Genomic DNA, 16,704 nt, shown 5'->3' on the forward strand with positions numbered 1-16,704 from the left:
AATAGTCATTGTCCAAAAAAACAGCATTCCAACCATAACAAGCCATTGTCTATAATTATAGTTATCCCCCTTTAGATGACTATATTTGTCGAACCACTACAGATCTGTAGTCAATTCCACATCATCTCCCGCAATTTATTTTCCTCCTTCCCGATGATTACAAATTATTTATTATCATATTAAACTGATATATTCTATTTATAACGATCTAAATATCAATAACATACTTTTTTTTCCATGACTATTTTTAAATTATAGCCAACAATATAGCCAATACCATTGAAGCACAATGTCTTACAGGTTCAGCAAATTTTATATAATGTCTTACAGGTCCAATTTAGCCAACGATTATAGCTAACGCCATTGGAGATGCTCTAAGCAGTTGCATTATTTATTTGTTTGCTTATTTCCTCCTTTCGGGAAGTTACATGGTTGATCTTATATTAGATTTAATAAACAAAACAGAGTTGAGTTTCCATTCTGCCTATAGTATGGTAAATTACGCAAGAAGTTTTAAGCAACTATTTGAGATTTTCAAAGGCAACCTACTTAAATATTTATGAGATTCTTATAAAAGAAATACTTTTGTGTTTGATTGTTCGCAGCAGTTGCATTATTTATTTGTTTGCTTATTTCCTCCTTTCGGGAAGTTACATGGTTGATCTTATATTAGATTTAATAAACAAATAGAGTTGAGTTTCCATTCTGCCTATAGTATGGTAAATTACGCAAGAAGTTTTAAGCAACTGTTTGAGATTTTCAAAGGCAGCCTACTTAAATATTAATGAGATTGTTATAAAAGAAATACTTTTGTGTTTGATTGTTCGCTTGTTGTAATAAATTTTATTAGTGTTTTAAGTTGTAATTTTGCACGTAAGCCATGAAGATAATTCGAACCTATCTGGTATTTGCTAAAATTCATTATACAAATCTTTCGCTAGCCATTATATGTATATTTAGAGGACCTAGCGGCCAACAGATCTCTGTATGTTTTCTCAAAATTATTATGATGTCATACTGCTTCAATGTTATACATCTCGGTGACATTTTTAAAGATAGACAGCATAAACTAGACTGAGTTACCTGTTTCTGGTTTAGTACTTTTTAAAGTAGTTATCAGATGAGGTAAATATATATCGAGGAGTTAAGTGAGAATAGTTATGCCAACACATTTTAGTCCATATATACTTTGTATTCCTCATTTATATAATTATGCCAATGCATTTAAAACTCTGCATATTTTGTTTTCCTTATCTATATAGTGTAGCTACCTTAAATTGCTAGCTAGCTACGCGCACTGCACATATAAAGGTTGCCACAAATAATCTAAGCAGGTCAACACACAAGAATTAGACTATTGTAATGGGGTGATACTCAAGATCAACAGAGGTGCCCCAATTGAGAGGGATGCAGAATTAGACTATTATGAATATAGTGATAATATTAAGTCGTAACCAATTTTTTAAAAATAACACACAAGAACAATTTGCATTTATTTAAACCAATTTTTGTGGAGTATACACAAATATTGACAAGACGGAAGGAAGAAACATCTAGTATCAATTGAGAGGACAAACAAACATAACAAACTCAAACTGAAACTTTTGTAACCATGAGCTAAGGAATATTCAGAAGAAAGAAAGAATTGGTCACCTTGATCGTTTTTGTCGAAGGTCTTGGATTTTGTGAGACGTCGAAGTGTGTCCATTTTTCTGAACATAATTAAATGCAAACACCTACATGCAATCACACATGTACACATCGATTTTATTAGTAGAGATATAGTAGATAAAGAATTATACATAAAACACAATCTACATGCAGTCTGCATTTATAAGGATTGGGAGGGATATGGGGAGTGTGCCTTACAATAATCTAGTTAATAGTGAATATTACTAAGGAGCAGCTGAAAACAACCGAGAGAGAGAGAGACAAAAATTGCTCAGCGAGAGAGAGATTGAGAAATGAGAAGCAGCATCAACAGTTAAGACTTATCTACACAGAGAGGGTAGAGAGTGTGATAGTCGTGACATGGGACGGGAGAAATGCATTGCAATGCTGCAATTGTGCCACCATTTATGGTGGTAAGAGGTAATACTGGCCCCAGGGGGGCCTACACTTGACACATGTCCATACACATTTCAGTGTTTAAACTCTTTCCTTATTTGTACTTACTGGCCAGTCTGGCCCTATTATCTGCAATTTAATTTTTAATATTAGTATGTTAGTGTTTTAATATTAATAAATTAAAATTTAATTAATTATATTAATTCACTGATTATGTGTTTTTCTGAAAATTTTGTTTTTATAATCCTTTTTATATATTGTAAATTAATAGTATAAACAATAAATATTTTTATTATATACCTATAAATATTTTTATAAAATTAATATATGATGATATGTTCCCTTATAGTAGTGATTCAGTGTTCCAGATGTTCATGAAGTGTTTAGAGAAACTTCATATTAACTTTATTCTTGTCGTAGTATTTTCCATACAGATTTAAATTATTAATCAGGTTATTAAGTCTGATAAACACTCCTGAAATCCCTGTTTCGGGATTGGAACCAAACTGTTCATACTGAGCCATCAGTATATCTTTCTTGTTTTCTCTGACCTCTTCTGAGCCTGCGTTTATGATTTCTAGAGTGTCCCAGATTTGCTTTGCGTTCGTACAATTAACAACAGCATTGTACATGACAGGATCTAGAGATTCAACTAAAATTAGTTGAAGAGCATCATCTAGATTCATTTGTTCACTTTCTTCATCTGTATACTCAGAGAGTTCTTTCGGAACAGTTCTATGAGGTATCAACACGCCATCCTCTTCGTGTGCTAGTATGACTTTCATCGAAGTAGTAACACCTTTGGTCAGAATCCCTGTATATTTTTTGTTAGCGGTGCGGAGGAACAACAACATGTGTCTCTTCCATAGGCCAAAGTGTTCTTTGCTGATGGTGGGATTTTAATGCTACCGATCTTTTCTGTACTCATGTTTAAGGATTTAAAGTGAATAGTGTTTGGATGAGATTTGGATTTTTGAAAGAAAAATATTTTAAATTAGAATTAATTTTTGGAATAAAATTAATTCGAATAAAAAATATTTGGACGTTACAGAGTGTGTATAGAATCTAATACGGTAAATTGGTATCAACTGCTCTGATACCAATTGTTAGGTCCTGAAACGATTGTAGAAGGGGGGGTTGAATACAATCGTCACCAAAAATCGCTGCGGAATAATATGATTGGTATTTAACTTGTTAATCAGATTTTAATTAATTAATATAACAATATTTAAGTCGTTATATACTTAATACGGTTCAGTTTTAATGTCCACTAAAGTTCGTAGAATAAATTCGACAGGAAGTATTCTAACTTAGCGGTACAAAACAATCGAATGATCAAATCACAGAAAACTGTGGATTTAACGAATAGCACGTTACTAACAACTTGAAAGTTTTACAATGCTTGAACATTTACAAATGAAGAAGTGAAGGCCTATTTATAGGCAAACCACTTGAACTAGCATGACATTCCATGCTATGACATTATTGGTTGTGACTTAGATAGGTATGACAATCAAACAACTAGGTATGACAATTACATAACAAGGTATGACATTTACATTGATTGTCATGCTGAAACCGGAGAAGGTATGACATTTGAGTCGATTGTCATGCTGAGGGTAGGCGGTATGACATTGTGTGGACTTGTCCTCCAAGATAAGCATAGTATGACATTTGAGAGGAATGTCATGTAGAAGCAATAGGTATGACATAAAATGTTACTACGCCATAAAAGGCCTTCTGCAACATAAAATTTATGATGCAGCAGGGGGCTAATATGTTACTAAAGGCCAATAAAAGGGCTAAGGTAACATATATTTTATGATAGGTTTTTTCAATGTTGCCCTAGGGGGTCTAAGGCAACATCTTTTTCTCCTAAACCAACAGAAAATATATGTTAGCGAAGTCTATGTAAAACATTTTATTCTCCTAACCCATCATTATTTTTTGTTACCTAAGAGTGTTATATTTTTTTTAAAAATGATGGGGCCCACTGTGGGGACCACATGGGGCCCACTGTTGGATCCACCTGGCTGCCACGTGGCAATGTGGGGCCAATTAATTTGGAAACATTTGAACAAGCTACTACAACATTTTGAGTAAACAATTTTTGCAACATTTAAGGCAGCTACTGCAACATTTTACCAAAAAAAAATTGACATATATGCTCTAAATATACAATACTTCCCAAAATAAACCATTCTAATAAACCATACTTTAAATCCATACACCAAACATCCAACATCTAACATCCACCAGCCAACATCTAATATCCAACATAACCAATTCCAAAATCCAACATCCAACAACATATATAAACATCCAATTTACCAACTACTTAAACCAAAATAAAATCGAGAGTAATAACTATAATTAGAAAAAATGATAAACCACTTAAAACATATTCATAATGATCAAACTAGACGCTGGTGCCTCTGGTCAGGGGTGTACCATCATCATTGTCACTGGCGACATTGGCACACAACTCCGCAACATCAATGGTGATATTGGGATTCGCTTCTCCAAGTTTTGAATAAATATTTATAGGTCATTTTTTAGACTATTGTCTAAGTTGTGTGCATTGCTTTAAATAGACAACAATTATTTTCAGCTTTGTTGTTTAAAAATCTTTAACATAAGGGTGTAGAAACGTTGTACGTAGAAAAATTCATTTTATCTTGAAACAACAGTTTTAGACAAAGGCGTTGTCTAAGTCAGACAAATGTTTACTGAAATTGATGTTTTAGTGAACATGACACAATATATTATAAATACCATTGTCGGAAGGAAAGTTGATAGACAATGGTTATTAACATTGTGAGATAGATCCTTTCATCCAACAGTTTTATCTTTTTCAAGAAGCATCAATGTATATTCAACAACACAAACACCAATGCACTATACTTGTCGATTATCATCGCTCTCCTTGGTCTGTTGATTTTATAACAGCTGGATGTAGGGTTTATTTTATACACACAAATAAATCAGAGCTTATAGCTTAGTTTTGTAACATATATATATGTAGAAGCTAAGGTTTGCGAGTGTGCGTAGTAGTAGCCATTGTTGCCAACCTTCGGGTTTGGATTTATAAAACCCCTCAAGATTTTTATCAATAAAGATATATCTTAAAAAATGTTGTGTGTTGGTTTAATATTTTCATATCCTCAGAAACCGACCCAATAAATATCCGGAACACGAAACCCATTACAAGACTGCAACTTATTAATCCGCAAGATTCGAAAGAATTTTAAATTGTAGTGAGTATCATATTCAACCCCCCTCCCTATGATACTTTGGACCTAACATGGTCTGTAATTATAACGTTTAGGTGTTTATCGCCAACCGCTTCAAGCCAAGTTCATAGCACTCATTCGAAACTAGTTCTTACTTCATCCCGTATGAGTGCAAATCTGAATAAAATAGATTAGTAACAATGATTAACCCCTGTAAAAGGTACAAATGGCATGACATACCTATTTGTTCGGTATGTCGTATCAAATGCAACATCTCCAAAATTATTGTAGGCCATCAAACATTTAGGATCCACCCAAATAAGATTTGTCGAACAGTTTTCTCCATCCACTTGAGTTTTCACAAAAAACTTCTCACATCTTTGTTCTTTGAGACGACCTAACAAATCCAACCCCGCTTGAGCGTCAGTAACTTGTTTCTTTCTTATCCGCTCATCCCGCACTACATTCCTAGTATTTTGACTACCAAAACCAACATTACTGACTCCACCTTGCATATTACTAAAAAGGCTTATGGTTTGGTCATGACAAAGATCCGACATATTCAATGTTTTTATAAGATTTCTTGTCGCAGTCGTGACATGTCTCTCTTGTTGAATCAAATTCATTTTACTAAAAGATACAATATTATGATTGTGTTGTATTCAAGTATAGTCAACTCCCAATAATCTTTTTTCTTCTTTTCACAACAAACATCCTAACCTTACAACTACTACTAGGAAGTTTATCCTGACGGCGTATACCCTTACTACTATGTACTCATAATTCATCATCCACAACATTCTTGTCTTTATTTTCATCCGCAAGTCTACAAACAAACATCCGTGCACATATTTCATCAACTTTTGCCCGTTTCTGTGTTTGTTGTATTATTACGGCAAATCCATATTTGAGGGCATATGCCCTAATAAATCTATCTGCATCATCTAAAGTATCAAAGCTCTTAAAATTCATTGGACGACAGACATACAACACTTTTTAAACGCCGGACACAGTAGAATTTTTAAATCCCAGCCGTTGGCAAACTGATCCAACGACTGCGAAGCTGAATGTTGGGTAAAGGCTCCCAGCAATCATATGCAAAGGACCCGGACCCTAAAAAGATTATTATGCCACGCTATCAGAGTTAGGTGTGAATACTAAGCAAAAGATGAGGCTGCAGATCAAGTCTTATCTTATGGAATTATATTTGTAATAATATTTCCCTTGGATGGCGCAAAGAATTTCATTACATGAAAAACTCACCATCTCATGTGACTATGTGAGTATGTTCCTGGCCTTCCAGGAAAAGTATAAATCGATAATGGAAACAAAAATCCCAGAAAATATAAAAAGATTTGGTGGGTTTGTTTAATGCTTGATGCACAAGTATAGAACTACGATATCTGGGTGTACTTTTGCCGATATGATCGTGGTCACTGGATACAAGAGCACATCAGGGTTTATCGTTATGTTTGTTGCCGTCTCAGAGGTATTCCTTCTTGACCGAAATTGTCCTCCTCGTCCATGTGCTTTGGAAGGCGCACTGGCAGAACTCCAGGACCTGCATTTCATTTTGAGAGAAATTATTAATAAAAGCCACGAATTACCAGGCCCTTGTGATTGTGAGGACTGGCTGTTTCTAGTCCTCTTGACAAGAAATTAACAGAACCATACCATCAACCATGTCTTTCGTTTTGTGAAGTAGAAAGGTTCCAGAAAGGATCGTCACAAACCCACACATTTCCGTGACAATTTGAGTTGGACTCTGCCTATCCCAGTCCTGCTCAAAAAGAGAAAAATCTCAGCAATAATTTGTAATTTTAATTTTTTTTTAATAAAAACTAAGAACATGCATTTATTAGTACTGATATGTGGTATATAATAGATTACAATAAAAACCACAATAAATTAGATATGGCATCACTATAAGGTCATGTCTATATGATACGCTTTGGTCCACAGAACCAGTTTCAAGAGGGCTACAAACCTAAAATCATGATATTTGTATCTCTTCTATTATGTTTGAACTAAAGTCAAAAGATATGATCACTAAAATATGCACGCACCACTATGGAAAGGCAAGTCTTTGCATTTGTTGATTCTCAACTGCTGTGCCTGACAGGTCACAACGGGTAGCAAAACCTGATCTGGGTCTAATTTTAGTGGGTGTCAAACAACTTCTTTTCACAACTATTGACCTTCCCTCAAACTTTTATATACTGACTCAGCTTTTGAAGTTCTGCTGTATCAGCCATCCAGCTACAGACTGCATCATAGCAGAACACCGCTTTCTTATATGCAAACACAAACCCCTCCCTCAAACTTTTATATACGGACTCAGCTTTTGAAGTTCTGCTGTATCAGCCATCCAGCTACAGACTGCATCATAGCAGAACACCGCTTTCTTATATGCAAACACAAACAACCCCCCCCCCCCCCCCCCCCCCACGTCCCACCTTCACATGGGCTCACACACTCCACAGCAGTAATGGTGTGCTTGTCAAGCAATGCCAACATGTTTTTTTTTTTTTGCAAAATTCCAAATCAACCATATTCTAAAAACTCCTATATCTATTTTCAATCACACGACATATATATGCAGACCGGACTAACTTGTTAATTAATCCCTCCATTCTCAAATAATAACCACTTTGACTTTTGGTATGTACATTAAGTGTAAAAGATATACAGTTGTACTTAATATTAAATTAAAAATCAAACAATTTGAATTCCTATTTCATATATAAACCAGTGTTCTAAAAGTCGGCGATTAATCGGGATTAATCGCCGATTAATCGTTGTTCGGTCGGCCACCGTCTCGATTAAGCGTTAATCGGTGAAAAAATCGTTTTTTCTCAAAATCGGGATTAATCGGTCAAAAGACGGGATTAATCGGAAAAAGTCGGTCAAAAATCGGTAAATTTAAAAAAAATTAAAATAAAAGGTAAAAAAAATTAAAATTAAAATTTAATTTCTAATAAAACAAAAGGCATGTAAATGACAAATAAAAGTTGTTTTTATCACCTTGCACTCTTTCAATATTAACCCCTAAACTCTAATTACAAAAATTGCAATTTTTTCCTTCGCATATTCAATCAAATTCAAGTTTATGCATGAGATTACTAGACTTGTATATGTATATAAAGACATATTTTGTCTTATAAAAAATCATTAATCTTTTGATTTTATAAGACTATAAATTTCTAGTATATATAATTATATTAATATATATAATTTTAAAAACAATATTAAATTGATTACGATTAATGATCCGATTAATCACTCCGATTAATCCCCGATTATCCGATTAATCGCTAGACGGTGCCTTCACCGACTAAGTCCGATTCCCGCTTTTTACAACACTGATATAAACTATAATTTAGTATTAAGTTTTATCTTTTATGCTTCACTATGTGTGCCGAAATACTGTGAAGGTTATTTAGGAACAGCAAAAATAATATTACTCACCAAGACATCTTTGTTATATTGCCCTACTTAGTATTTGAAAGAAAAGGGGGCAAGAGGAAATACAGCTTTAGAAGAAAGTGTGCCCATTACCTTGAACATGATCACACTTGCCAAAATTGTCAATGACGTGAACATAACATAATATATTGGGGAGACAACAGCCGTGTTGAACGTATCAAGGGCCTGCATATAATTTTCCAGCCAGTTCAATAGGGTATAATCCAAAGGACTAAAACAGGTCAGGACAGTAAACACAAACATGGAGGAAGTTAAGGAAAGATTTAAATGTTGAAACAGTTCCTATTTGCTCACACCCACTCATTAAAACACAATGATGATGGAGATATGACGCCAGGGTTATTCTCTCAATTGCAGTTATAACAAAACATTTCATATCTTGGCTATCTATCTCAAAGAAACTGTTTTTGGACATCCAGACAAGGTATAAACAAAAAATGCAAAGAGGATTTACACCAGATCTTTGAAGGACGAGATCTTTTTGACTTCAACCAGATAAATAAAGCACGCCAATTAAGTACATATAAAAGACATATATACGAAATATAAAAATCCACAGGTCATGCCCCTGTTGATAAAAGTACAACTACTAAATAAGCTATAACCTATAATTTCAAGTGGGCTGTTAAGTATGCTACTCAAATTTCAAATACAATCAGAAAATCAGATCTTGGTATGACAATAAAATTTCTTATACAATACACAAGAGTACAATATAATATAATTTTCTTACTTCATCCCGAGGACTATAGCATCTTCATACACAATGTAAACTTTAATAAGTTCAGACAATAAGCATCTTCACACAGCGAGAGGTATAAACGCAACGTAACCATCATTTAAGCCAAAATTTAGTTTAAGATTGTCGATGGCCATTTAGGGTTGAACATAAATCTCTTCCAAATTCTACTCCATATACCTATTTCTATTTTCATTTAAAATTCTATACATGTAACTAATAAGATTTATAGAACATAAAAGCAACTATCACTAGATCTTATAAATTATAAATAAAAGCAACAAAAGCATATCATTAGCAAAGATAATAAAAAGGGAAATGGAAAAGCTTACCTTGTTCAAATAATTCAATTGGGTAATCACGGACAAAACTACCACTACTGTGAAGGCCCATGTCTGGGGATATACTAGCTGATTTGTTCCCGATAATGTCAACTTCAAAGAAATTCCAATTGCTTTTACACTCATCACCTGTAAGATTACAACACTTGAGTAGTAGAAGAAGAAGTTAAAAACATATTAGAAGGAAAGGCAAAAGCAAAGTAGACAATAGAATACAAGGGCGTACTGATAGAGAACCAACTAGCGAACAAACTCCAATATAGCACATTATATGAGTCTGCCCGTATTGAGGGATGTAATGAAATACAAGTACGAAGACTAGTGTTATCACCAGTGCTGCATAAAAGAGAAAACCTGCAGGACAGAGGTATGGCTGTTAGACTGGACATCTAAACTTTGCTTTAAAAAGTAGAATACCAATAAATAATGTGTTCTATAATGCTAAATAAAGCAGTTTATGAGGTATTTGGCTCTATTACAAGAAAAGCATATACCTGGCTCTGTAGCAAGATCCCAGACCTCTTTCACAGAATTAATTTCACGCTCTTGGGGAGCATGTAGAACAATGGTGGTTGAGCCTACAACACACAAAGCACAACCAAGAATTCCAAATATATGTAGCTTCTCTTGCAAAATTATATGTGCAAGTACAGCACTGCAATATGAATAGGTGATTAGCAGTTTAAACAAATTATCTATTTACAAGGGTTTGATAGTTTCTTCCCTACCTGATGATGATGCTGAGTGCACCAAGAGGGGTGACCAGAATAGCTGGTGCAAATGCATAAGCTGCAAAATTTGCAGCTTCTCCAACAATCACTGTTAAAATAACAATAAACAATAAGATTCAAATCAAGAGAAGATTCATATTACTATCAAAAGTTTAAAAAAAACTATGATGCAGCATGATCTCTTCCGCAAATGTAAAATATAATAGATTTTATTAATGGAAAGCAGACTAAAGTATAAGTATGATAAAGTGAACAGAGCTCTCAATTAGCCAAGATACTACAACATATAGTTGCATATATTAGAAATATCCTTACAAAAATCTATTCATAATTTCATACAGACTGAACGTACTTGTTATCATTCCAACCCACCACAGTGGCTCGTATAAGTATGAGTAGCCTCCCACTCCTGAGAATAAAAAAGGTCAACAGATATGTTCCCAATTAGAGCGTAAAACACCTGTAACCAGAAAGTATCCATCACAAGCAACATAAGGAAGCACATGAGAATATTATTTTTCACCGGAAAATTATGCACTAGATAAATTAAAACACAAAGTAAAACTAAGTCATGAATCGACAAGTCAAAATAGACACACTAAGAAAGCTTATCAGAAAGTTAAAATATGTAATAAAGTCTCATTGTTGACAAATTTTAACAAATATAGCAGAAAAATTGTGGCCTCCTATATTATAGTCAAACAACAGATGCTAAAATCTATAGGCTGAGGCAAGAAAATATTCTGCACCTCTGGCCTGAGGTGACTTCGCAAAATATATGACGAAAAATTTTCCTCTGCCTTATCCAAGAAGTATAATTTATCGGAAAAAATGCCTAATTATCATGTTTTTTTTTGTGGGGTGGGGGGGATCTGCATTAACTAGCAAAATTAAGTCTAAAAACTAACATCCCGAAGCCAGGAGATATGGCGCAAAACATCCATAAACTGGCATATACAGTATGATACACAAACAATGAAAGCAATCCGCGCCGCACATACCCGGTTCATTATAGTACATTAAAGTCTTAAGTCCCCAATACACCGTCAGCTCAGAAAAGTTCACATTCCTCATAATCTATTTAAAAAAATAAATACTCAAATTAACAAAAAAAATCCAAAATCACATCTGAACTGTACTACAGATGTGCCTCTTCCCTAACTTTCATTCTTCCAGTGCCAGAATTAGTTACACCAACAAGAATCCACTTACCAATCTATTCGAACTTAAACTAGTCATAAGCATATTCGGGTATGAGATCACATCCATGTTCCTTGGAACTGTGAACTTGTGTCTGTTCTAAAACATATAAAAGTAGAAAATACAACCAGATCACCTTCATTTAAACACACTAACAATCACTCATACAAAAACCACATTCCCACACACACACAAACAATATAACCTCCTTGAATAAATAATCTCGATAAATGAATAAAATTCTCAGACCCCATAAAAATTCATAATAAAGTATCTAATTTCGAACCTGCTCTGACACCGGAAACCCCAGATTTCTTGAGCCCTTTTTTCTTGATGATGAAACTAGCACCAATGAAAACACTTGAAGACAATGCCAAGACTAAGCCCTTTATATTATCACTTGACATTCCTCTGTATGTGTCTCTCCAACTGTAGTGTTCAGTCCCCATGCCTCCTCTCTCTGATTTTCAATGCGTTGGGACACTCTCTCTCCCTCTCTCTCTCGCTTGAGTAGTGGGTTGTATAGACAGAGATGATGAAAGTGTGTGGGGAGAGAGATATGCGAGAAATGAAAGTGGTTGTGAAGATCTGTCGGCACTTGGAGACAGAGGTGTATATATACAGAGAGAGGGAGGGGGGATTTTGGTTGGCAACTGTGTGGACTCAACTGGATCGGACGAGAAATTCGGTTGAATTTTGTCGCTCAACATGAATTTATTTTCTTAATGGGTTGCTTTCACAGCAACGTTATCGAAAAACAGGTACAAAATTATTTCGTAAATCTAAAAACAGCTTTTTTGAAAGTTAGATTAAATTTTAGCTGAAAAGCTGTTTTTATAAAAAAATAAATCCTCTCATGCTTTTGAAAAATATTGCTTTTTAGTTTTTGCAGGAAGCTGATACGGGTTTCACAATCAAACCTACCAAAAAAAAATATTATTATAAATCAAAATAAACACGTATCACAAAAATTATTAGATAGTTATCTGATTTCTACAACTTCACCTTTTTACCGACCCTTTTTCTAACAGCACAACAATTTTTAACCGCACTCTCAAATAGACCATGGAGGAGGTCGAAAATCCATTTCAAAGAATATTAAAAAAAAATAAGGTTGATAGAAGGGACGAAAAAACGGGGTTTTGGCCAGATTTGATCATCCGAATTGTTTAATATTAGTATTTGGGGGTTTGATATTTGTGTTTGATAATTAATTAAGTGAAATAGTAGTTTAGATTAAAATTTATTTGTGTTTGATAATAAACTGAATATGGAGCTCAAATTTCAAGCCAGCTGCAATGGGCATAGCCCTGCAACAAAAATTTAAAAACTAAGCCTGATGCTTAGATGTGAAAGTGAGGAAACTAAACCCCAACTAAGATAACTGAACAAACTAAGAACGAAAGTTTGATTAACGAATATAAAAACCCCAGAACCAACATTCTGTCTATAACAATAAAATCACAACCTTCACCCCCAACCACTAATCCGATGTTGTTGTTGGAGACTTCTTCTTTCTCATCCATCAGTCATTCTTGTTGTTGATACTGTTCAACCATGTAGTCGTCTGCATCTATTAGCACTCTCCTATAGAACCAAGCTCCATACCCAATTACTAAAACTCCTTAAACCTTCTGAAAGATCAAAAGATTCTCATTGGACTCACAATTGTAACCACTTCATCCTCTGCTAAATAACAAGCCAATATATTCCCACTCTCCACTATAACCCATTTTCTTAGACTAGATTGCCATCTTTGAGCCGTTGGTTGAGTTTTAGAATGACCCTTGAATGACGTGGATCGACAAACAACGTCAATCATCCCATTCCCTGAGTGCATCAGCATATTCTATTTCGAGCTCAATATAGTTTTCATTTTCACCGTAAGCAGTTGATAGGCCAAAATGATCGCCCAGAGCTCATTAGCCCTTGGATTGAGATGCCCGAGAGCGTCTGAAACCATTGCTATAATGCGTCCTTCATCATTTCTGATGACTATGTCGACTCAAGTAGTGTTGTCGCTGGGAAGCGGCTAATCACAGAACACGACATGGACGTTTATTTTAGCAGACCATTGATTAGGGCTGTATTCTGAAGAATTCAAAGTATTTAATGTAGCCTTATGAAATGAAAGATCATGACTTTTTTCTCTCCTATGCGTCCAGATTCAAACCTCCACCTTCTCATCGGTGTAAGTATTTTCCAAGCACCTTGGAAAGATGCAAGTAATTTATGTATATAAAATTTCTTACATTATTGATATTCCCATATTATCCAGCATCATACAATTATATGCTGAGCTAATTAATGATAGCTCATTATCCACTTTGAAATATTTTGTATCGTTCAGATTGAAACTCAACACTTTTCTAGCACTATGCATACAAAGTTGTCTTACCGAATTTATAATTATCTTACCGAGCAAGAATTATCTTACCAAGTTTCAGATTGTCTTACAAGTGTATTTGAGCCTTTTTAATTGTCTTTTTGGTTAATTAAATTGTCTTAATGAATTGTCTACTCAAGACAATTAATTTTCTTACAGGTACTTTTATTCCTCTATAAATATGAGGAGTAATTCCTCATTGTTAGTGTTCCACATTTGTAAACTCTTGATCAAGTTGCACAATTTGCTTATTGTTATATTCACGGAACTTCTGTGCTTGATCACTTCATTGTTTTAATCACTAAACTAGAATACTTCATGTCAAATTTATTCTCGATCATTTGGTGGACATTAAAACTGAATCGTATTAATTCTGTAACGACTTTCAAGTTTAATCAATTAATTAACTTGAACCTTGTTTTATTAATTAATATAAATCTGATTCCCAAGTTCAATTTTAATCAGATTAATTCCACACAAAAATCGTACGATTGTATTTAACTCCTCTTTTACAATCGAACTGGGACGAACAATTGTATCAGAGTAGGCTGATATTTGTTATATCAAATCCAGTGACACTCTGTAACTAATTTTTTATTCAATTTCAAATCTCATCCAAACACTATTCACTTTAAATCCTTCAACATGGGTACACACAAAGTTAGTAGCATTGAAATACCACCCTTTGACAAGGAATGGCCTATGGAAACGGCACATGTTTTTGTTTCGTCGGACTGCCAATAAAAAATACACCAGCATCTTAACAAAAGGTGTTACAACCCCGATGAACGTGATTGTAGCACATGAAGAAGATGGTGTGCCAATACCTCATAAGAGTATTCCAAAAGATCCTTCTGAATATACAGATGAAGAAGATGAGCAACTTAACTTGAATATCAGTCTCTAGCTCTACATCATGCAATGTGCTTAATACTATGGGACACAATGTACAACAATGTGGTCAACTGTGCAAATGCTAAACAGATATGGGACACAATAGAGATACTTAATGAAGGGTATGGGGAAGTAAGAGAGAACAGGAAATAGATACTTGTTGCTCAGTATGAGCAGTTTGGTTCTAATCTTGGAGAAGGGATTTCAGAATTGTTCATCAAATATAATAACATCATTAACAACATAAATCTAACTGGAAAATACTACGATAACAACTATCTCTAAGCACCTAGAACATAGAATCACTGCAATTAGAGAAAGTAGGGATCTGCAAGAAATATCTCTGGAGAAACTCTACGGAGTTCTGAAGCCCTATGAACTGGAACAAGCCACCGACCAAGCAAAGATATGGTTAGGGAAAGACAGTGGGTACTTCAAAGGCTCTAGTTGTAGAATCACCAGCTGTGGAAGAAAGGAAGGCTATTGTTGTGCTTTCTAAGTCTACTTAGGAATTTGTTGTGCCTGAGATGGAACCCACTATTTCTTCTAGTGGTGATGATGAATTCTATTCTATGGAGGAACTTGAACAATTGGAAGATGAATCTCTTTCCATGTTTGCCAAGAAATTTGGAAACATGAGATTCAGAAAGAATCCCTCCTACAAAATATAAACAAGCTTCTAGTAGGTTTCAAAGGGGAAGTTGAAGATGAACTTTCACCAAGTACAACCCCTCCTCACAACTCTTCTTTCTAATCAGACCAGAGATCGTATATCTCATGGGATGAACTTGAATGGGTAAGAGATTATTACTGTCTTCAAGGAAAAGTTGTGGTCTACTGGTCCCTTTACTCGAGATGAACCATTATGTTGGGATGAAGTTGGAGAAAGAAGATTGTTGGGCCTGAGTTAGTTCTTGTAACTACGGTGATGGTGAAGTTGATACAACAGAGGATCTTAACAGCTCAAAATTGTCTTAATCTCTCGATGAGACTAACCCACCAGAATGTAGGATTTAAACACGTGACTATTCTTCATAACACCCCTGAGGCCATCAATAAAAATCGTAACAATCTCAAGTCTTCGCGCGAGAAGATTCCGGCAGAATACAAGATTGAGTATTGTTAATCACGCCGGATGATATCCGGGTGTCTAAATCTTCATATCCCGGAGGATGGTCCTCATATCCCTGAAAAGATAATATTTATATCTCCTGAAATGGTACGTCCTAATGATATCCTATCAAGACACCTTCAGCAGATAAATCCATATCCCTAAGGACGTGTCTCATGTCTCTTGTCCAAGTCTCATGTCCAAGACATAGAGTCATCTTGTACTTTATCTCACCTGTCAACCACCTGGCATGATCAGACTTAGTCAGCCACACCCACACTTAGCGCAATAATACATATTCAGCCTAAATAATAACTTAGCTAAATTTGATAATAACAAATATTTGAAATCTTATTTATGCAAAATGCGACACACCCCTAACAACTGTTTCAATATTTTACTGAACTCTTTCAATATTGTAATATTGTTATGAGAAACAGATGGTAGCAATAACGCAATGACGACTAACATCTTGGAATACTTCTATTTCCAACCTTCTACAGTTTATTAATCTCA

At 34.7% G+C, this 16,704-nt stretch overlaps 1 protein-coding gene across 2 annotated transcripts; it reads right to left on the reverse strand.

The window, feature by feature from the left end:
* Positions 1-6,475: 6,475 nt before the first annotated feature.
* On the reverse strand, positions 6,476-12,484 carry LOC108200357 (probable magnesium transporter NIPA4). 2 transcript variants are annotated; one of them, XM_017368480.2, is made up of 9 exons: positions 12,084-12,484; positions 10,950-11,006; positions 10,595-10,685; positions 10,361-10,521; positions 10,093-10,220; positions 9,858-9,995; positions 8,859-8,951; positions 6,975-7,080; positions 6,476-6,861 (listed from the first exon to the last, which is right to left on the reverse strand). In XM_017368480.2, exons 1-9 carry the CDS (start codon positions 12,244-12,246, stop codon positions 6,767-6,769), a joined length of 1,032 nt encoding a protein of 343 aa, XP_017223969.1. In that variant the 5' UTR covers positions 12,247-12,484; the 3' UTR covers positions 6,476-6,766. The 2 variants fall into 2 exon arrangements, with proteins under 2 accessions (XP_017223969.1, XP_017223970.1); XM_017368481.2 differs by having other exon boundaries at positions 6,530-6,861; positions 10,950-11,057; positions 12,084-12,223.
* Positions 12,485-16,704: the final 4,220 nt, after the last annotated feature.

The sequence above is a fragment of the Daucus carota genome, chromosome 9, assembly GCF_001625215.2.
Source record: "Daucus carota subsp. sativus chromosome 9, DH1 v3.0, whole genome shotgun sequence".
NCBI lineage: Eukaryota > Viridiplantae > Streptophyta > Magnoliopsida > Apiales > Apiaceae > Daucus > Daucus carota.